Source organism: Vanacampus margaritifer, chromosome 4 (genome assembly GCF_051991255.1).
Source record: "Vanacampus margaritifer isolate UIUO_Vmar chromosome 4, RoL_Vmar_1.0, whole genome shotgun sequence".
Lineage (NCBI taxonomy): Eukaryota > Metazoa > Chordata > Actinopteri > Syngnathiformes > Syngnathidae > Vanacampus > Vanacampus margaritifer.
Window position 1 is genome coordinate 32,194,299 of NC_135435.1, and position 18,122 is coordinate 32,212,420.

General features: G+C 43.6%; 2 protein-coding genes across 2 annotated transcripts; both read left to right on the forward strand.

Moving 5' to 3' along the window:
• The first annotated feature begins 6,189 nt into the window (after positions 1-6,189).
• On the forward strand, positions 6,190-9,360 carry LOC144050209 (uncharacterized). Its single transcript, XM_077563281.1, has 2 exons — positions 6,190-6,681; positions 7,872-9,360. Exons 1-2 carry the CDS (start codon positions 6,501-6,503, stop codon positions 8,966-8,968), a joined length of 1,278 nt encoding a protein of 425 aa, XP_077419407.1. The 5' UTR covers positions 6,190-6,500; the 3' UTR covers positions 8,969-9,360.
• A 181-nt stretch (positions 9,361-9,541) lies between these two features.
• Positions 9,542-17,877, forward strand: LOC144050177 (uncharacterized). The gene is made up of 4 exons (XM_077563227.1): positions 9,542-11,247; positions 12,645-14,011; positions 15,763-15,842; positions 16,614-17,877. Exons 1-4 carry the CDS (start codon positions 11,229-11,231, stop codon positions 17,599-17,601), a joined length of 2,454 nt encoding a protein of 817 aa, XP_077419353.1. The 5' UTR covers positions 9,542-11,228; the 3' UTR covers positions 17,602-17,877.
• Positions 17,878-18,122: the final 245 nt, after the last annotated feature.

Genomic DNA, 18,122 nt, shown 5'->3' on the forward strand with positions numbered 1-18,122 from the left:
TAAGTGACCTCACTCGTCCAAACATGACATTCTGATTAATAGTACATTTGTAGAATTTGAGTTATGAAGCAAAATCCAGCCATTTTTATCCATCCCATTTCACCACTTGCTGTCGACTGAAGATGACATCACAGTTGCTCAGGGCTCGGGCAGCAACCAATCAGAGCTCACCCGTTTTCTCAAGCTGAGCTCTGATTGGTTGTTACCTGAGACCTGAGCAACTGGGATGTCATCTTCAGTCGACAGCAAGTGGCAAAATGGCCGCCCCCAGAGATGGATAAAAATGGCTGGAATTTTGCTGTTATTAGTTGTCGTCTTCCAACCCGGAGCTGATGTGTTCGATTCTCAACTCTTGCTGACCATGTCGGAGTTTCCTTGAGCGAGACACTCAACCCCCCAGTAGCTCCTCATGCTGTCATCAGTATGCAAATGAGGAAACCATTGAGGTCGAAAATCGCCAAATAAGTGAAAATCCATTTTAATCAATGCAGCTGTCTACCAGGACATTTAAGAGCGCTTGCCAAAACTAGCAATACCTGCTTTAATAGCCACTTGTTTGGCCAGCAAACTCACCTGACTCGAACCCCATTGAAAATTGATGAAGACATCCGTGGAATGCAGACCATCAGAAGGCCCAAATCAAAGCATCGTGTTTTGTCCTGGCGACATGAATGTAAACGGATGGCCAACAAAATACATTTTCTTGTTGGTCACATAAAAGGTGCAAAAAAAAAATTTGGGGGGGGGGGGGGCATAATCATCAAAATTGGAACAAATAAAGGCTTGACATATTCCACTTTGTGTGTGGTGAACTCATGTCAATGAAATTTCACTTTTTAAAACAAATGACTTTCCCTCCATATTCCAATTTTCTGACCAGCGCCTTTATAATGACAGTGTTGGTTCACTATCGCATATATTGTGTCCGCAATGTATCCCACAATGCATCTTGAGAAGTAGTCAACAACTGTTGGGCTCTAGAAAAGCAATATATCCCATGATGCATTGTGTGAGTGCAGTCAGCCTCCGGAATTTGCGGTCGTGACCGAGAGCAAATTCGCAAGTGGTTGAATGGCCCCAATTTCGGCCCCTTTATTGGAGACATCCGATAATCTGACCTTTGCTGACCTTTGCATGAGGGGGAAATGACTCCAAGTTGGCTATTGTCAGTACGTGCGTGTGCCAAACTCAATGTAAAGTTTGCTATCGTAAATATTGGACACACACGTTCAACCTTTACGATCGTCGCTGCTGACGAGAGTCAATCAAAATGAATTTGTTCAAATTGTATTTTACATTGATTATCCTTAAATGTCCCTGACAGGAGGTTTCTCGCTGGAAAATGTACAGTATATTCTTGATATATTTATAGTCGCATAAGGATCACTTCTGCTGTCATTCAGTTGAGTTGTGTGTGTTTTTTTAGGAAGTCTTTTTATATATCCAAGCCCTCAAAACAACTCAGATATACCGCATAGACTGCTACCTTGACTTGTGAGAGCCCCAAGTTATTCAAAAAGCGCTCGCTAGCTTCAAATGACGCCAGTGAAATGAAATCAAAATGGAGAAACGGCCCAATAGGCCACGCCCCTCAAAGCGCACATCCAACACATAACAACACTACATTGTTTTGACTGCAAGAGAAGAGAAGCGCTAAGTCAAGGTATCAGTGTATCTGTGACAAAAGGAGCAACGGGAATGCAAAAGTGTATTTCACATCTACAAACGTCCCTGGAACGTCTCCCTCGTCTGATTGGAGCGCGGACGTCACGTGACGCGCTTTGGAGCCGTGCGTCGGCGCTTTTTGTAAACACTGGCGTGTATATTGAAGGCTCTGCCTCTTCTATTTTTATATTTCAAAAAGAAAAAAAAGGTTTTATACTTCTCCTGTGTGCTGGGGAACTATTTATTGCCTCAATTATTTATCTGCTGTAGTTTTCAACCACTAATGTGTGCAACGACTCCAATGGATCTCCTGGTGTGCGTCCTTGTCGCCTGCGTCGTCTCGTATCCGCCCGCCGCCATCGTCACAACCTTGTCGCAACTATGTTACCAGGGACTCCGCAAGTTACGACGGAGTCTCGTTCCTACGCTGGCGATGTGACACGAATTTCCACTTAAGTCAGATTTCCCCGTTAAAGTCGATATTTACATCAAAAATACTTTGTACGGTAATTTAAAAAAAACAACAACTTCTTTGCACGACCCGGAAGAGCCGGAACCAATATTTGTTTTTTCCTGCACGGACATTCATTGCTGGCGGACGCGAGCCGACCGGCTGATGAACGTTCGTTGCTGGAGGCAACAACACAACTTGAAATAAATTTAAAATGGCGTGATTACAGTGGGAAATTAGCAAAAAAAGAGAAGGTGCTATGGACGAGGCACAGGTGCCGTCAAGGCCAAACGACGTAACTGGTGGTCTCCCTTGTACTTTTTTTTTTTTTTTTCGTCACGATGCTGCTTTTATTGGTCGCATCAATAAACGTCGTCGTTGCTTCGGCTCATCTTGTCCGCACCGAAAAGGAAACAAAATGTTACGACACGACAATCAAGGCCAACCTTTTCTGAATCAACTCAAACTTGTTTCAGAGGGGAAAATAGTTGTAATTGAATGAGAATAAATTGACATTTTATTCAAGTCAATATAGAATTTCCATTAAATAATGTTGCCTGTTGTTGTGCTCGGCTCAGATGGAAGCTTTTGGGAATTTACATAAAAAAAACAACTTGAGTTTAAAATAGAACTTTTTCTCAAATTATCAAGACATTATACTCGTAACATGAACATTTTATTTCTATAGTATTTCGACTTTTTTTCAATAAAAGTATGACTGGAAAGAAACGATTCCTTTCTCTGTAAAAGGTATGACTTTATTTTTGTAATATTGTAGGGTTTTTTTTCTTGGGAAAAAAAACACTACACTTTATTCTGGGACTTTTAGCACATTATTCTTAGAATATTCCAACTTTTTTCTTACATTTTTACTAGCCCCAAAAATTTGATTTTATCAGCATAAGATTACTCATCTCATTCAATTAGCCAATGTAAGGAAATAGAATTCGGTCCACAATTATTATTATTTTTTTATGTTTTGACTTTTTATGGGGAAGAGCACGCAGGCTAGCAAACAGTTAGACAGTTTACAGCACGCTCTAGTTCGCCGACTCCCACGTCACTCACCAGGCCAGGCCCCGCCTTTTTAAAGCCTCACACATCCAAAATCACAGATACTACAGTGCAGAATTTGATGATGGCTAACCCAAGTGAACAAAATGAATACCTCAACCTCACATGCGCATTTGTTGTTGTATATTGTGGTAGTATTGCATACTCCCCAATCATGAATGCATCATATTCATGCATCATTAAGCTTGTATTGGTCTTTAATAATTCAAAATCAATTTGGAACCAATTACTTGAATAACAGATGGTCGGATAATTGGAAGAATAATTGATTCTAACCATATTCAATAACTACTTTCCATGTCGCCTTCTCCATCTGAGCATGCCAAGGATTTTTTTCTTCTAATATTTTTTCCCCCCTGTCCTCGTCCCCGCCCGCCAGAAGTGGCAAATCCAGGTCCAGAAAGCAGAAACCCTGCCACAGTTTGGCTTTAACCCCTAGGTGCTAGCTAGCTTGGCATTGGTGCTCATGTACTTGCTAGGGAGCTAGCTAGCTAGCTAGCATCAGGGGCTAAAGCCAAACTGTGGCTGGATTTTTACTTTCTGGAATTGGATTTGCCACCCGCCGTACTGCGCCTGTGTGACGCCCCCACCAGGAGGTTTACTTGTAGTTATTTGCCTTCCTTGCCGGCCGGGCTGCCCCAAAGACCGCCACCCATCGTCTCCCCTGCCCTAAAAAAGTGCTGTTGTTTTTTTTTATAGCCTAAAGCTGAGGTCACCAACATGGTGTCGCTTGAGTAGCACGTGGGCCTGTTCCAAAAATAGCTCACCAGTGATGAGACATTGTGATTTTCTGGGAATGATCATTTGAAAATGTAAACACTGGCAGAGATGTCTCGAAATAGTGTTGCATCCTTTATTTTCTTATTAATGTGAGAACTCATTAACATGTCTTCACATTTTTTCATAACAAGAAGCGTTTTTACGGACGCTGGCGTGGCGTGCGGTCGTTGACTTGCGCCCCGGCCGGGCCCTTGGAATTGTCGTGCTTTTGTGTGTCTTGATACAATGTTGTGTTCGAGTGCTGGCGTGTGTGTCGGAAAAATTTAGAGGACACGCGAAGCCCGAGGCGTGCCCGGGAGAGCGTTTCATCGTGGCCCCAGTAGAGCTTTTGGAAGAAAAAAATACCACAGCATTTTGGTTCACAATCTTTCCCCCCCCCACACAAAATTCTCACTTTTCCCAAAAGCGAAAATAAAAGTCATATTTCCACAAGAATCAATTTGTTACCTTGATGAAATAATGTCAGCGGATGATTGCATTCAGGATTTATTTTGCTGGCCCTAAACGACATTTGACATGTGACCCCAAAACATTTACAGCACAGACGCCAAATTAGACTCAATTGTTTATTTTGGCTTCATATAAAATATAACATAAGAGAGAAGAAAACCCCAAACATCCTTCTGGATAAATCAATTTTATTAACTATTTATTAACTTCTTTTTAAATGGAGTCGCCTATCGATTATTGACTCATCAATTTAGTGGATATAAATACAGTACTCATTGTTCCAATTAATAACCGAAAAAGGATTAGGCTGAAGCTTCAACAGTTTATGATCAATAATCACTCCCAAAAACGTCATTTCAGTAACTCGTTCAATTTCAATACCATTTAAATTAAGTTTGATATCACAGTTTATTTTAGTCTAAAATAATGCTTTATTTATTTTTTGAAAAACAATGCTTACTATGACCATCGCCCCCCCCCCCCCAAACCAAAAAAATCGACCCGTAATAGGAAGTAGAAAATGTGATTGTGATTAATTATATCAAATTGTGCCATTAATTAGTTTACGTACAGTATTCAAGGTTATTCAAATCCTTTTTTACGACTTTTCTGAACGCTGATTTGTGGCACATTCTCACAATGTCATGTCGAAAAATGAGCCGTTTGTGTGCGTGCTCTTTTGCTGTATTGTGGTCACGAGTGAATGCCTCACCCGTGTCATGTCTGGGGTGGCGTAAAGAAGAACCAAAAAAAATGCAACTTTTTGAGCAAAGAGTGCTGATTTTCTTGTGGGGCGTTTGTAACTGAACGCTAGGCTAGGCTAGCAGCCAGTGAGGCGTCGTTAGCCGACTCGCAAAGACGAGGCGGCGACTCTCGTTCGTCTGTGCCTCTCTTTTACGATGCATGTTTTTATATCTGCACTGAGATTCTTGACAAAAATATCAACTGGTTTGTATTCACTTCTGGAAAATGACAAATAAACTGGTGCCAAATGTTTTGCTCAAACATGACGTCGTGCTCTTCATTGACTGCTCGCACACACGCACATTATTTCAGGTGACACAGCCGCAAAATTGGGATTTTCTGGAGAGAAAAAAATTCAATGTAAGATTCCATCCATTTGTACGAAAACAGGACATTTCAAATTGACAGTACAGAAAATGCACAAATATTGATTGATTGATTGGTTTGGTCTGTAACATCTGTCAAAATCAGCTAAATTGTTGATCATTAGTTACCAAAGTAAAAAAAAGTTTGCAAATGTCTTGAGATGATCAGCCTGCTTTCATAGACGATGACAAAAATCTGATCAGAGTTACAGTTGAAAGGCTGAAATTTCCTGGAATTGAGCAATTTCTAGTTAAACGAGAGCTCCAAATTGTTTGGTTATCAAATAATTGGCGACTGATTGTTGCACCTCTCGTTAAACGCTATAACACGCATTCACACTCACATATGAACGGTTTCAAGTCTTCAATGAAGCTAACATGCTTTTTTTTGGGAATATGAGAGGCTGCCAGAGTACCCAGACAAAAGCCACTTGAACACGAGAAGAACATGGAAACCCCACACCGAAAAGCCACGCCCCAAATTTTAACCTCTAACTTAGCACTTATATTTACAATAATTATGTTTCTTTGCAAAAGTCTATTCCATGTTTAAGTCGAATTCTTGTTTTTGGGGTACAAATAAAAGGTTATAAGACTAAGAAGTAAGTAACTAAAAATGGTTTACACACTCTCAGTCGCTTCAGGATGCGTGTGTTGCATGATGGCTCTGCCAGATGGCAGCACCGGAAGGCAGCTGCCGCGAATGCCATCGAAGAAGAAAAAAGCGGAAGTGAGGCTGCTAACAGCCGCGGCGTTCGCGTTAAGTCTCTTATCGCTCTGATTTCTGCATTTTACCCCCAACGCTTCACGCGACGTTTTTGTCAAATATCAGCGACGGACTTCAAACTGCACATAAAGTGGCCTCGTCGTCAGCTCGCTTCGTTTGCGACGCGCTGCGCGGTCAAAACAGGCGGAAGTTAGCGACGCATGCTAACCGTGACTGTCAAAGTGTTTATTGTGATCCCGTGAAAATGTGCAAAGTGAAAATGCTGCGAGCTGTGGTGACCGAGCGGCTGAGTGTGGCCGTGGATGAAATCTTTGTGGTCTTGGAGAGAACCATAACGGAGTACGAGGACGAACTTTGTCGAACCAAGGATGAGAACCAGCGACAACGTCAATTGCTGGACGCTCTCATGGGCTTACACACGCCAGGTTGGTCTTTGAATCGTCACCGTAAACTTCAACATTGTCGTCAATCGTACATCGAAAGCACCTTCGATCCACTGATTGAGGCGGTTATTTGTGACGTCACAACCATCAATTACAGTCGATGACATTTCACCTAAATTCCTGCCAACCAAGTACACGTTGCCTTTGAAAAAAATAGAACTAGTTTGTGCAGCTTCTAGACTTAAATGTAAACAACGTTGAACTATTTTTTTCTTTTCACGAGTGTAATATGCATCTCTTGTTTATAATGTACAGATTAGACTTTTTTTTATTTTTTTTATAGCTGCTTTGTTATATTTCTCAAATCATCCTAGATATTTGCAAAACAGCAAGTACAAGTGCTTCTTAAAAGTCATGATGTCATGTAAGTACTCTGGAGGGACGATGTGAAGTGAAGTGCATTGTACGTACTGGAAGATTGAATGCAAAAGAGTGGACGAAATTCACATTTCCCTTCATTAGACTCGACTAGAAGAAGGTCCTCCCCACACTAGCGTGGGCTTTCCAGTTTAGTCCCAAAAACATGCTTGTTGGCCTGTACAAACAAACTGTAGAACAAAAGTTTGCTAGCTTCATGCTAACATAATGCTAAATACAATCGAAGGGCTAATTGAAATGAACACGGGTGTAAGAATAATTGCAAACAACTGCTACTTTTTCTTGGTTGTTTGTCACCCCCAAAAAAAGAGACCAAATAAATCATTTCAAAACTTTTTCCACTACCAGTGCAACTCAAGTGGCTGGGGAAAAAATACTGTGTTGAATGCCCTGCAAATTCTACCAGAACAGCTGAACTTTATTTGAGGTTGATCAGAGGCACTTTAAATGGTGGTAGGCCTACCAACTTCTATTTAACATGCATTTGAATGGGATTGGTTAATTCTGAACAGTCACATCAACTTGTGAGGGTGTGCGCACTTGTGCAATAACATTATCTCTGTAGTTTTCTTTTCCAATTGAACTGCACAATACAGGTCACATTAATGGTGGAAACAGTTTCGAAATGATTGATTTGGTTGTATCTTATGTCCCAAAAACAATGCAATTCAACAGGGGTGTGTAGACTTTTTATAGGTACAGTAAGGCTCCTTTAATTGTCGAAGTGTTTTCTTAAGACACCTGCAAATCAATGCGTCGCCTTTGATACTGCGTGTTTGTCTTGTGTCTTGCAGACGTCGCTGAAGATGAGCAGGAGCAGGAGTGGCGCTGCGGGGTGGAGTGGGAGGAGCCACGTCCCCCCCGCGCTGTCAAGGAGGAAAAGGAGGACGTGGACGTCAGCATAGAGGGCCTGTGTGTGGTTGTGAAGAGCGAAGATGAAGGCGGCGAACTTGAGGAGAGGAGAACATCCGGCGGTCTCTTGGCTCCCCTCTCAGCCGACGAGGACGCGTCGTGTCCCGACACCAACGATGAGGACGACTCTAAAGGCGCCTCAAGCTCCAAAAGTCGTCGGTGCGACAAATCCGCCTCGAAGAGACACGTCAGGCGTCACCAGTGCGAGAAAACTTTCCGTTGCTCCGTGTGCGGCAGCAGCTTCCCACTGAAGAAACAGCTCGTCCGTCACATGCTGATCCACCCGGGGGAGAAACCTTTCCTCTGCCCCTTCTGTGGGGCCAGCTTCTACCACATGAGCAGCCTGATACGACACAGGCGGACCCACACGGGGGAGAAACCCTACACATGCTCCGTGTGCGGGAAACGCTTCTCCCAGAATGGACATTTGATCACGCACGCCAGGACACACACCGGAGAAAAGTGCTTCTCCTGCGCCGTCTGCGCTGCCGCTTTCTCCGACCGATCCGCTCTCGTTCAACACCGACGAACACACACTGGAGATAAACCTTTTGCCTGCTCAATTTGCTGCGGTAAATTCACCCGCAGGGGACACCTCATCATCCACATGCGGACGCACACCGGAGAGAAACCCTTCGCCTGCCCCATTTGTGGGAAAAGACTGACCCGCAAGGCGCATTTGACCACGCACATGAGGACGCACACAGGAGAGAAACCATTCTCCTGCTCCGTGTGTGGCGCCACCTTCAGCTTCCGCTCGGCGCTGGCACAACACATGAGGACTCACACCGGAGAGAAACCTTTTCACTGCTCCCTGTGCGGAGAGAGATTCTCCCAGAAAGGACATTTGAACATTCACAACAGGACGCACACCGGAGAGAAACCTTTTGGCTGCCCCGCATGCCACAAGAGCTTCACGCATAAGTATCAGATTAGTAAACACAAGTGTGCTGCCAACAGCAGCAGCAGTAGCCAATGAACATGTCTTATCTTTTTTCTTTTTTCTTTTTTATTTTTACAGCATACTTAAAAAAATATATATATATAAATCTTGTCACTTTCTTAATCCAGATGTATCACTTAAAGTGTCTTTACCATACTTACTTGACTTCAATTGCTACTTTCTTATCAGCCTGAGCGCGAAAATGTCACACAAGCGCACCAGCGTAACGAGGGAAACGTAATGATTATCACAGAACAGGAAATGGAACTTGATACACAAATTTGTCCAAATAGATGTTCAAAATGCTAACACACACCAAAAAAAGTATTGGTAGATAATTATGCAGTGGCCATTTTAGGCTAGCTGTAGCCATGTGAACGTAAACAGCGCTGACTACTGAAAGACGAATAAATTGCTTGCAAACATGCCATTTTTTATTCATGATAAAGTGTTTTCACTTTCTTCTACATTGTAATGTATTTTTTAAACAGACATAAAACACTAGCTTGTGATGAACATTTGATAGATGAACGGCTGCAAGAGTTAGCTCGTCTACAATTGGTGAAATAATGTTGCAGCATGAAATAAATACTGAACAATAGAGGATTAAGTACAGATCCCTGCGGGACTCCTCGTAACATTACAAATTAATAAAGTTGGTTCCAAAAATTGTGCTCACTTGAAAGGTGGGTGGCTTCAAAAGGTGCTCTGCTCTGAGTTGTTTAACAATCCTTGATGTTGAGTTAAAAAGGCTCTCTTTATTTTATTTTTAAAAATAATTATTCTCAAATATTACTGTTCAAAATGTGTTTCCATTGAATAAGTGGCAAAACCAGTTCTTTTCTTTTTGAAACTGGGTTGTTGACATCTGCTGTACAGCCTTTACGCAACCAATAAACTAACTTGTAATGTCAAACAAATCTTATCCCAACTGATTCTGGGCAAGAGGAACCCTGAACTGGTCGCCAGCCAATCGCAAAACGCGGTGGTTCAGTACCTTGCTGAAGAACGCTTCGACGTATTCATAAGGGGCCTGGGTTTGAACCTTCAACTTCTGACAATAAGCTGGCTTGGCAGACATCCACTCTACCACCCGAGCCATGCAGTAACAGCGGCCAAGTTAGTGGTCCCCAGCCGCTTCTGGACCATATTTACTCCCGGGCCGTTACGTCTTTTGCGTCCTGACACTCGACGTTGTGCTTTGTGCGCATGCGTGTCACATTTATGGACGCTACATGAAAGTTGCATTATGTTTTGTAATGTAAACTAGTCCTGCAGTGTTAACGTACGTGCTATTGTTGTTTCATTTTTTGTCCCTGATGGCTTTCCGTAGATTCGATGTTTTTTTTTAAGACGGCGGCCAGTTTTACGTGTGCGTACTAAGGATTTTTTTTGTTTGTTTTAAGAGGCAATTGCTTTGCAGAATTACACGTGCGCGTGCGCTCAGTCCGTTTTGTTGCCTTTTTTACTTAATGGGCTGTGCAGTACCGAGCTGAATTTGTGAAGTCAAGTGGACAACTTGTCTGTGCTTGCGTGAGTGAATTAAGTTCAGCGTTTTTGGCTACCAAGCAAACGAGCAGCCATTGAAAATATTTACAAGAGTATTTGCCCAACCTTGAAACTTTTAGGCATTTTTTAAAAGGGGAAATGACAGGCGCCCTTTGCGCCATGTTAAACAGTTCGAATGGATTTTATCAACTTGAACGTTGGTGTAAAAGGCACCAATGCAAAGACGAAAATGTAGAAATGTGCCTGTAAACCTCTGTTTGTTCTTCACAATTTCCCAACGGAGTGTGTAATTCATTGTCTTTTTTTTATAGCCGTTGTTGGAATGCTTCATAAAGCAATTTATTGTATAATTCTTTGATTGATGACTTATGTCCCTAATGACTTACCGTACAGTGGATCAGTGCAGTTTTGCGCATGTGTGGCAAAGTTTTTTTTTCTCTCTCCATTAAACGGCGTTTCCGGACGCATGTCGGCGAACATAGCTCGTATGCTTGAGTCTGTTTAGTAGCCGTACATTACACAATTCTATTACGTCTAAACAAACACGAAAAGCTTCACATTTCCTTTCTGGAATAATCTTGCCTCGGTGCGCTTCTCGTTTCTTCTGGCTTGCTAACTGCTAACAGCGAGAGTTAGCAAAGCTAGCAACACATGCTAAGCTAAGTAGGGAGCTACTGAATTAGTGTAAAATGTGTGGGAAATGAATTAGCAAGGATTTGTGGAGGGCGAAGACAACGTTTGCGCACCAAAAGAGGAAAAGGAGCAACACTTGTTTTCCAAGATTCCGATGGACTCACTCGCGACAGGTTTGTGCTCTTCTTGAACGTTTTCCATCAATGTTCCATTCTGATAACAACAACAAAGTCGTATCAGCGAACGGCTGCTAACCAATAAATGGGCTCGACTCAGTAGTTCAGTGCGTTCCATGACCGAACTCGTAACTCGGTCGACTCAAATCTGAACCCGACAAAAGCCATTTTCGAATAGCGAAAATCTGCGAACAATTGACGTTCATTCATTTGGGAAAGACGAACAACTCTAATGTATAAAAACAAATATTGAATATAAAAGCAAACTACTCGTGTCATATATTATAATTACTGTACATTGAGACACTAAAACTCACAAGTGTAGTTTTTAGGGGTGTAACAAAAAATCGGTTTGAACCTGATTTTGAACAGTTTTAGATTGTGGCGCATCAAACCGAACCGTTCCGCTTTAAAACATATTGCGTTTCAAACGTTTCAAATCCTCTTTTATTGGCGAGATATATCTTAGAAGAAAATGTCTCATCTACAGTCCCGACAAGCTCATTTCAATGTATGTCAAATAACAACAACAGTTCTTGCGTCATACCATCTCGGACTGAGCCGGATCGAATCTAATCGTGATCCCTCAAACCGAATTGAATCGTTCCACTTTCAAATCCAACCTTTATTGTATTCAATCATCTTTTGTGCAGAGATGACCGCCCATAGTAGTATTTTGCATGTGTTCCTTTAAGGGGTGTGGCCTTGTGTGACATCATCAGCTGGTGTAGAGAGACTTTATGACTAAGACCATATGAATGTTAAATTGCCTCATCCTGTTTTTACTTAAACACAAAAACTGATGAATAACTATTTTTCAAATACAAAAAACAGCATTTGTTCAATTGTACTTTATTGCATTTAGACAAGTATGGTCATAAAAATGCTTGCATTTACTCCACTTGACTAAAAACATGACATAGATGCACATGTTGACGTAAACAATGTGGCGCGGCTCACGGGCATGGTGATTAAGATGACAAAATAACCTGCTGAGTCACAGCCAGCAAAATTGGAGACCAGCCAAAGGGATCCGTCTTCGTTGTCTGGACTTCTTTCGTATTCGGGGCAAGTGATGCTAAACTACATTTAGCATGTTTGTAAACTTTGAAGATTTTTTTCTTGTGATTGATGCTAGGACATTGTTTCAGACACTTTCAAAATAAATATAATTATGATTAATTCTGGTGATTTTGATATCGATTCAAATAATTGTGCAGCCCTATTTCGAACCCAGAATTGCCTGCGGGTCGGCACTGTCGATGAGAAGGCGTTCTCAGTTGCCTAACGTGGTTAACAAATGAAATGCGGTGGATAATGCATAGCAGCATAATCAATGGCAAAATTATTTGATCGCTGCAGACTCTTTCAAATGTTTCTTGCCGGTCCTGCAGGCGTCCCGCAGCTTCTGCGGCCGCCCCCCCACCTTGAGGAGGAAGACGAGCGACGCGAGTGGCCCTGCATTAAAGAGGAAGATGAGGAAGAAGAGCCCCCCCGCCTTAAAGAGGAAACGGAGGAAGTGGACATCAGTCAGCAGGTCGGCGAGCGTCTTGAAGTTCTGCTGCATGTGAAGAAAGAAGACGACGAGGCTGACGTGAGCGACGCCCCGCTCGCTCGCGACGCCCCGCTCGCTCGCGTCGCCCCGCTCGCTCGCGACGCCCCGCTCGCTCGCGACGCTGTGAAGGAAGACGAAGAGTCGCCACAGCTCGATGGCAGCCAGCAGGAGTGGGAAATCGACGTTTTCTTGGCGCCGCTCTCAGAATCTCCCGAAAGTGACGAGGAGCCCAGAGGAAAACCTTACCGCTGCTCGTTTTGCACAAAAGCCTTCACGAGGAGGACACTTTTGAAGTCGCACGTGAAGACGCACGCCAGGGAGAAACTATTCCCTTGCTCGCTTTGCAGCCAAAGATTCTTTCAGAAAACAACTTTGCTTTCGCACATGCGGATGCACACGGGAGAGAAACGTTTCCCTTGTGCAATTTGCCACAAGCAGTTGGCCTCACGGAGCGGCTTGAAGGCGCACACCAGAGGACACGCCGTCAACAAGACTTTTCATTGTTGGGTTTGCCGCAAAGGCTTCGCTACAAACGGCAAATTGATGGCACACGCCAAGAAACAGCACGGAGAGAAACCATTTGCTTGCTCCGTTTGCGGCCGAAGATTCACTCTGAAAAATCATTTGACTGTGCACGTGAGATCGCACGCGACAGAAAACTCTTTTTCCTGCTCCGTGTGTGCTCAGGCCTTTGCTCATCACAGCAACTTGAAGGCTCACATGAAAAAAGACCACGGGCAGAAATCGAGCCAAGAAAACGAGCTCAAGTTGAAGCAGCGGCGAACAAGAAGGATCACCGCTGCATGTTGCTGCGTTCCTTCCTGTCAGCCTTCGTTCAACAACGACAGCCCGGTGACTTTTTTCCCATTTCCTGAGAATGAGGAGCTCCGACGTCAATGGATGGCCGCCATCAGCCGGGACAACTTGCGCGTCACACAACACACCCGGGTGTGTAGCCGCCATTTTCGAAAAAAGGACACGTGCGAGTCAAGGTTGGTCAAAGGACGCCTGTCGCTAAAAGAAGGCGTTGTTCCCGTCCTGTTTGAGCGGAACCGCGACACCTTCCCGCCTGCAAGACCAGATTCTGGGGAGAGAAGAACGAGACGGCCTTCCGATGAAGCGGCAGAAGACGCGCGTGCAAATCGCGTCATGGCGGAGCACGACTACGCCGCGGCTCGCCCGCGGCGCGGCGGCCGTTCGCCCACAGTAAGTTCCACTTCATCAGAGGACCAAAACTGCCTACATTTAAAAATCAATAAATGAATGTATAAGTAAAAGTGAAAATAAAAGTTTAATTCAAAAAGTATATACAAAAAATATATATAAATGGAAATACAAACGACAACAAAAATATATAGCAATGGATGATTATCTTGTCCACTGTCACCACGACTTGTTGAGCAACTCAAGTCACAACTTTATATATATATATATATATATATATATATATATATATATATATATATATATATATATATATATATACAGATAGATAGCGAGAGAAGTTTTTATTTCCATTTATATTTATTTTTTATTCAATTTTTGAATTATATTTTTTATATCCGTTTTTATTTTTACTTTTATTGAATTTTAATTTGGGCAGTTTTGGTCCTCCATAGAAGACCTCGGTTCGATGCCTGAAACAAAATGGCATCCAATGCGTTGAAGTTGCTTTTTATCGCATAGCAGATATCGGCAAAACTTTCTGTTTAACTGTAAGTGCCAGCCGACCCCCCCTCGGCCCCCCTCTCTCCAAGCAAAATGGCCGCCAAGCTCTTCAAACGGTTTTTCCTCGACTTCCTTTTGTCTGTTTGTTTCTGTACCTTTTTTAATCGAAGATGTAAGTCAACTTTTCTCAATGCAGTTTTTGCGCTTATTCCAAATCTGAACTCACTTTTTCTTGAGCACATCCTGCTTTCATCGTGATAATAATATAATATGACATTGCAGGTGTCTTTTTCTTGCCCACCCCTCCAGGATATCATCATCATTTTGATACTTAGTCGGCTCAAACTTTTTGGGAGTGAATCGGATGCCGTTGATTTTTGCACTTTTAATGTTCATACACGCTTCCTCATAGAATGATAAGAAAAAGAATTTGGAGTCAAGTTGTCGCTTTACTAAACAATTGCTTAAAGGCTTTGAAATCTAGTTAAGGGCGGCCATATTTTCCCTTTTACTGTGAGTTATCGTATGTTTTATTTGTAATGCATTTTACATCTCAAAGTGCTACAGTCAGACACAAAAAAGTTAAACAAGTCAAATCTTGGTCAAGTTCATCATCAATATCAGCCCCAAATATTGATATAATAATAATTGCAATGATATCAGCCTCAGTCAACATGGCTCATTTAATAAACAACAGACAAGGAAGGAAGACAAAAGACTTGGATTATTTTTGCTGGCGAGGAGAACGGACCGAGATGTGCACCGATTACAATCTCCTACCGGCTCCGGACCACATTCTGCCCAGCCCTCTCGTTTGATTTCTTTTCGGGCGCACCCGGTTACGCAGTCGTTGCTGCTCTAAAGGTTGGGGGAACACACAGCAGCAACCATCACAGATACGAGTCATTGTGCAGATAATCATACCGACGTGTCTTTCTTCTGCGCTGAAGGTTTCAACAGTCAAAGTTCCAGAAAGGGCACGCTTTGTAATACTAGAGGAGTAAATATGGGATAACTTTATTTATTGTAATACAGCCGTTAACAAAGCATCTCTCATCAAAGTCGTTGACGCACATGAAATGATTGAAGGTGAAACTTTTGCCCCTTTCGTTTTCCCACCAAAAAACGTCAAAATGTTGAAATTGGACTTGTGTGCTGAAGTGTGTCGGATGCCGACAGGATTGTTTTGCCATGTTTGTCAGGACAATTTCATTAGCATCCCGATTTGCTCTGTTGTGTGCCGGCGTGAGCCGAGAAATGACGCAAAATAAATAAACATTTGACCGCAGGATCCGGAAGCGAGTCGGCGCAACAACGTGGTGCTCCTCTCAGCTGAGCCGAGCGACAGACGACTGGCGGAAGGATTACGGTTTGTGCTCCCGCTTGAATTTCATTTCATGCTCAATTGAGGAGGAACAACAAACAGTAGATGTTTGAAAAACAAGCTTTAATACTGCTCGAGCAACTACTACTTTCCTCTTTGCTTGTCCCTGGTAGTTCTCTTAGGAAAACAAATCTTTATTCCGCCACCCAGAGGAAAAAAAACAGACATTACAAAATAGTGATACAAACAACAGGTGAGTAAAGCTCACTAATCAGTGACGTCACCTGAGGAGCAATTTTTCTTCTTCGTGTGTTTATCTCGGTGACCTGAAACATTTTGTCAAAAACCTGGAAAAAAATTCAGTTCCTGTGTAGCTCATTCCATGTTTTAACTTCGCAGATTATAAAAGATGTTTTTTGATATTTTGCGTTTTCCTGCGGCTACGTCAGAGTCGTGGGCCTAAAACTGACCCCTGAGGGATTCCTCTTTTACATTTTACAAAAAAAAAACATGATGGGTGGATAGAATGGATGCAGCACTACTGATATACCGATATGTTTTTTTCAAGGCCAATACGATTATTAGTAGTCAAGGAGGCCGATAATCGATATTTCAAGCCGATATTCATTTGCAGTAAAAGAGAAGATTTGAGTGTCAGGATAAAAAAAAACACAATTTTGTTTAAAACTTATAACAATTGCAGGGAGTTTTCTACTGTAGATAAAATTTTCCAAAATATCAACATCATTTCTTAATTCAATGTTTTCATTTTGAAAAGTGTTGGGAGTTCCCACCATTTTGTTGTTGTTTTAACAGAAGCAACCTGTACCGGGGCGTCATCTCGCCGCTGCCCGAACCCTCCGCCCTGAAGGTCCAGGAGGTGTACCAGGACCTCCCTGCCCACCTCGCACCCTTGATCACCACCATGGCCGTTTGGCCGCACGCGCTTTGCGTCCCCTCGCTCTTCGGTCCCGTCCAGCAAGGAAGCGTCCTTTCCTACCAGATGGCGGCAAAGTCGGTGCTCCGGACCCGCCCGCACGCCGACGCCCCTTGGCCCCCGCGCCTGCCGCCGGCAGACTACAAGCTGGGACCTCCCGCCTGTTCCTTTGTGTTGACGCAGCGGCAGGACCGGCACATGGCGAGCCTTCAAACGCCTCTGAGGCTGGCCCACAAACTTGAAAAGGACACCCGGGGCCGGCGGGCCGAGAGCCGCCGGCTGGGGCGCCCTCGGATCACGTCCAACAATTTCAAAGAGATCTGCGGCGACGCGGGGGCCGGCGGGGGCGAGAGCCTGGCCGGGAAGCTGGTGAAAGCCGCGCCCCGAACGGCGGACGAGCATCGGGGCCTTCACTTGGGACCCGCCGCCATCGAGGACTACTGTCGGGCCATGGACGTCAACCGCTACCCGTGCGGCTTCCTGGTCCATCCCGACGCCCCGTGGATGGGCACGGCCCCCCACGGCGTGGTCTTCGATCCCAAGGCTCAGCCGGTTTTCGGCCTGCTGGAGTTGAAGTGCTCCAACGCGCGCACTTTCTTGGAGTGCTCGTTTATCGTGCGGCAGGAAGACGCGTACGGCTTGCGCAAAAGCCACCCGTGTTTCTGGCAGGTTCAGGGCCACCTGCTGCTTTCCGGGTGCCAATGGTGCGACTTTGTGCTCCACACGCAGGAGGACATGTTCGTCCAGCGAATTGCCCGCGACCACAAAATCATGGCCGTCATCAAGGACAAAGTGGATTTTTTTTTCTTCTCCTCTTACCTCAACGCTTGCTTGTCCGATGAGAACGAATGCCAAACCTTTTCATGATTTCGACACACCCGGGTGAGAATCGTTTTCACGATGGCTACGACGTGCGTGCGTGCGTGCGTCTCTCCTCAAGACATTTCCAGGATGTTTGGATTGATTTGAAAGTGGAACCGTTCCATTTGCTTCGACTCGGCCGGATTGGATTGCATCATCATGAACATCAGCTCCAGATGTTATGATGTTTTTGTTGCCATTTGACAGACATTTGAACGGATTTGTCCGATTTCCTTCGAAGATCTCGAATAAAAGATTCACTCCATGCGTATCTTAATATAATTCAAAGTGGCATCTTTTAAATCCAAAAATGTTTCTGCTTCAAAACCGCTTTTTGTTACACTCCTAATAGTTGCTTTTTATTGTTTTCTTTTGATTTTTTTAACAGCTTGGTCGAGTTCTTGTGTGCAAGATGTCAAAAGTAATATCACTAAGAATTGTGACGTAAAAATATTTTTTAAAACAACCATCTACAAGTCAAATGCAGACGCTGTACTTTGAAGTACAATAAGTGCACTGCATAAAGT